This window comes from Trichinella spiralis (genome assembly GCF_000181795.1).
Source record: "Trichinella spiralis strain ISS 195 chromosome Unknown Scfld5809, whole genome shotgun sequence".
Classification (NCBI taxonomy): domain Eukaryota; kingdom Metazoa; phylum Nematoda; class Enoplea; order Trichinellida; family Trichinellidae; genus Trichinella; species Trichinella spiralis.
Genome location: NW_003532748.1, coordinates 4,936 through 7,305, shown reverse-complemented (window position 1 = coordinate 7,305; position 2,370 = coordinate 4,936). Strand labels below are relative to the sequence as shown.

Below are 2,370 nucleotides of genomic sequence, written 5' to 3'. Positions count from 1 at the left end.
ATTCAGTGCCAAGCATCATGTTCTGCGTGAGCAAAAAGAGACTATCGAGCATTTGAAAATTCTGCATCTACCAATCATGATTGGCGTGAGCGAAAAGAGACTACGTGGGCATATTTTGGACGAAATGCGAAGCGAAACACCGCCACGCTAGTATGTAAAAAAACAATGTGAATACAGTATGAGTTATAATGCATTTTAATTGTACATTAATTACGTAAAATCATGCAACTCGAAACAACAGATTCATAGAAAGCACTTTTTATTGAAAAATAAGGATTACAAACACGTAAACGATAAAAAAATGTAAAAATAAGTTGCAATAATACAAAGAATATGCAAATTTAAGGTGGTTCAACAGAATATACAGTAATATTGGGTGTAATGTATGGCAGCAATTTCGTTATTACTGTGACAACGGGAACAGAGCCGCCAAACGTTGATAAATTTTAGCCATAAGACATCCACGCGTCAGGTTAGAAGCGCTTCGTCTTTGACGGCGGATCGTGTGCGAACCGCCGAGGGTGGATCCATCGTCCACATACCTGGGTCGAAATCTCAACTGCAAGTCGGAGCGTAAGGCTGGGAGGATTGAGGCTGAGAAGCCGGAGGTACAAGTAATATTATAAATTTTAGCTGTGAAGCTGATGAAGCGTGAGCGGCGTGCCCGCATGTCCACCAAGTGAAACAGTACCGAGTCACTACGTATAGAACTCTGTTCATAAAAGCCTCACAATGTATGGTGAGGGTGATCATTTTCCACACGAACAACTTGCCAATCAGTCGCATAACGCCGATGGTGTGACGCTTTGTGGATGCGCTTTGTTCTTCAAATTCTCTTTCCAACTCGGCTCGCATGTTCGGATCTTCAACATTTTGCGATACTGCATCTTTTTCCCGCAATTCATGGTACATTCTACGGATGGCACCGAACTGCGATTGGCACAGGTTCAGGAATTCGGTTCGGGTACTTTTGGGACAATTTTGCTCTTCGCTGCTCTTGCGTTTAAAATTTTCGCTACAAATTTTGCAGCACAATTTGACAACATATATTTTATTTACATTGTACGTTGTACTCTTCGGTCGATTGCTTGATGCTGTGGAATTTTGAAATCTTTAGCAGGAATGTCAGACGTGACAGCACGTACGTCCAGTACGCGTCCATTTTCTACCACGGAGCATAATTTCCGCTTCTGAACAGTCTAACTGTTGGATCTTCATTTGCTGACTTCGCTGCAACGCATCCACATGTGCATATCCGTAGAGTGACAACAATGAAATTAAAATAACACGTGTTGGTAAAAATAATAGTAGTGGACACGCACAATTCCCAACAAGTGATGCCTCAAATCACTGCTGGTCATCCCGATGAATGAAGCATAATCAAATTTTTCTATAAAATGACTTTCCATCAATCATTGAGACGTCATCTCTTCTTCATTTCAAACGTCTGCGTTGACGACTGGATTTTTTTCATATTTCTAGTGGTTGACCTTTGTTCCACTGACAAAACTACTTCAGTGCTATTCTTGACCAATCAAATACACGAATGGATTAACCAGCAACATACCACTATCTGCCATTTGCGCTGGAACCCATCCACCTGCGCATATAATTAGTGTAATACGCAGGATGAAAATGATCATTATAAAAAGCATTCTCACAAACACGTAGGCACACACACACACACAGATGAATGGCGCAACGCAACCACCGCACTGAATTCAACGCAAACGAGAACTGCGCTCGCTCGCCTTCCACGGCAACATTTATATTAGCGTGGCCGTGTGTCGCTTAACATTTCGTCCAACATTTGCCCGCGTAGTCTCTTTTCGCTCACGCCAATCGTGATTGGTAGATACAGAATTTTCAAATGCTCGATGGTCTCTTTTTGCTCACGCAGAACATGATTTCTACGCACGGAAGTTTCCAATTGCTCGACGGAGTCTCTTTTAGCTCACGCCAGCCGTTATTTACAAACGAGACTCGTCTAATGAAACCGGCTATGAGAAGAGCGCGAAGGTCAGAAGATCTGCCACTCACATTACTGTGATACATTACACTCAATATTACTGAGCATTCTGATGAACCACCATAAATTTGCATACTTTTTGTATTCTTGCAACTCATCTATACATTTTTTACCGTTCACGTGTTCATTATCCTTATTTTTTAATAAAAAGTGCTTTCTATGAATCTGTTGTTTCGAGTTGCGTGATTTTACCTAATTAATGTACAATTAAAATGCATTACAACTCATACTGTATTCACATTGTTTTTTTACATACTAGCGTGGCGGTGTTCGCTTCACATTCTCCCATATATGCCCAGTAGCTCTTTCGCTCACGCCCATCAGATGTAAATGCAGAAGTT

General features: G+C 41.3%; 2 protein-coding genes across 2 annotated transcripts; both read right to left on the bottom strand.

Moving 5' to 3' along the window:
• Positions 1–555: 555 nt before the first annotated feature.
• Tsp_12558 (conserved hypothetical protein) lies at positions 556–1,643 on the bottom strand. The gene is made up of 3 exons (XM_003366565.1): positions 1,557–1,643; positions 1,060–1,190; positions 556–1,015 (listed from the first exon to the last, which is right to left on the bottom strand). The coding sequence occupies exons 1-3, from the start codon at positions 1,641–1,643 to the stop codon at positions 556–558; spliced, it is 678 nt and encodes a 225-aa protein (XP_003366613.1).
• Positions 1,644–1,771: 128 nt separating this feature from the next.
• Positions 1,772–2,127, bottom strand: Tsp_12557 (conserved hypothetical protein). The gene is made up of 2 exons (XM_003366564.1): positions 1,979–2,127; positions 1,772–1,946 (listed from the first exon to the last, which is right to left on the bottom strand). Exons 1-2 carry the CDS (start codon positions 2,125–2,127, stop codon positions 1,772–1,774), a joined length of 324 nt encoding a protein of 107 aa, XP_003366612.1.
• Positions 2,128–2,370: the final 243 nt, after the last annotated feature.

Excerpts from the sequence above, each read along its gene's own strand:
- Tsp_12558 (XM_003366565.1), bottom strand. The coding sequence starts at position 1,643 with ATGATCATTTTCATCCTGCGTATTACACTAATTATATGCGCAGGTGGA. Across the intron at positions 1,191-1,556 it reads CAGATAGTGGTATGTTGCTG|AAGCGGAAATTATGCTCCGT; the intron begins GTTAATCCATTC and ends TAGACTGTTCAG. Across the intron at positions 1,016-1,059 it reads CGAAGAGTACAACGTACAAT|CGAAAATTTTAAACGCAAGA; the intron begins GTAAATAAAATA and ends CAAAATTTGTAG.
- Tsp_12557 (XM_003366564.1), bottom strand. The coding sequence starts at position 2,127 with ATGAGTTGCAAGAATACAAAAAGTATGCAAATTTATGGTGGTTCATCA. Across the intron at positions 1,947-1,978 it reads GGTTTCATTAGACGAGTCTC|AGACTCCGTCGAGCAATTGG; the intron begins GTTTGTAAATAA and ends GTGAGCTAAAAG.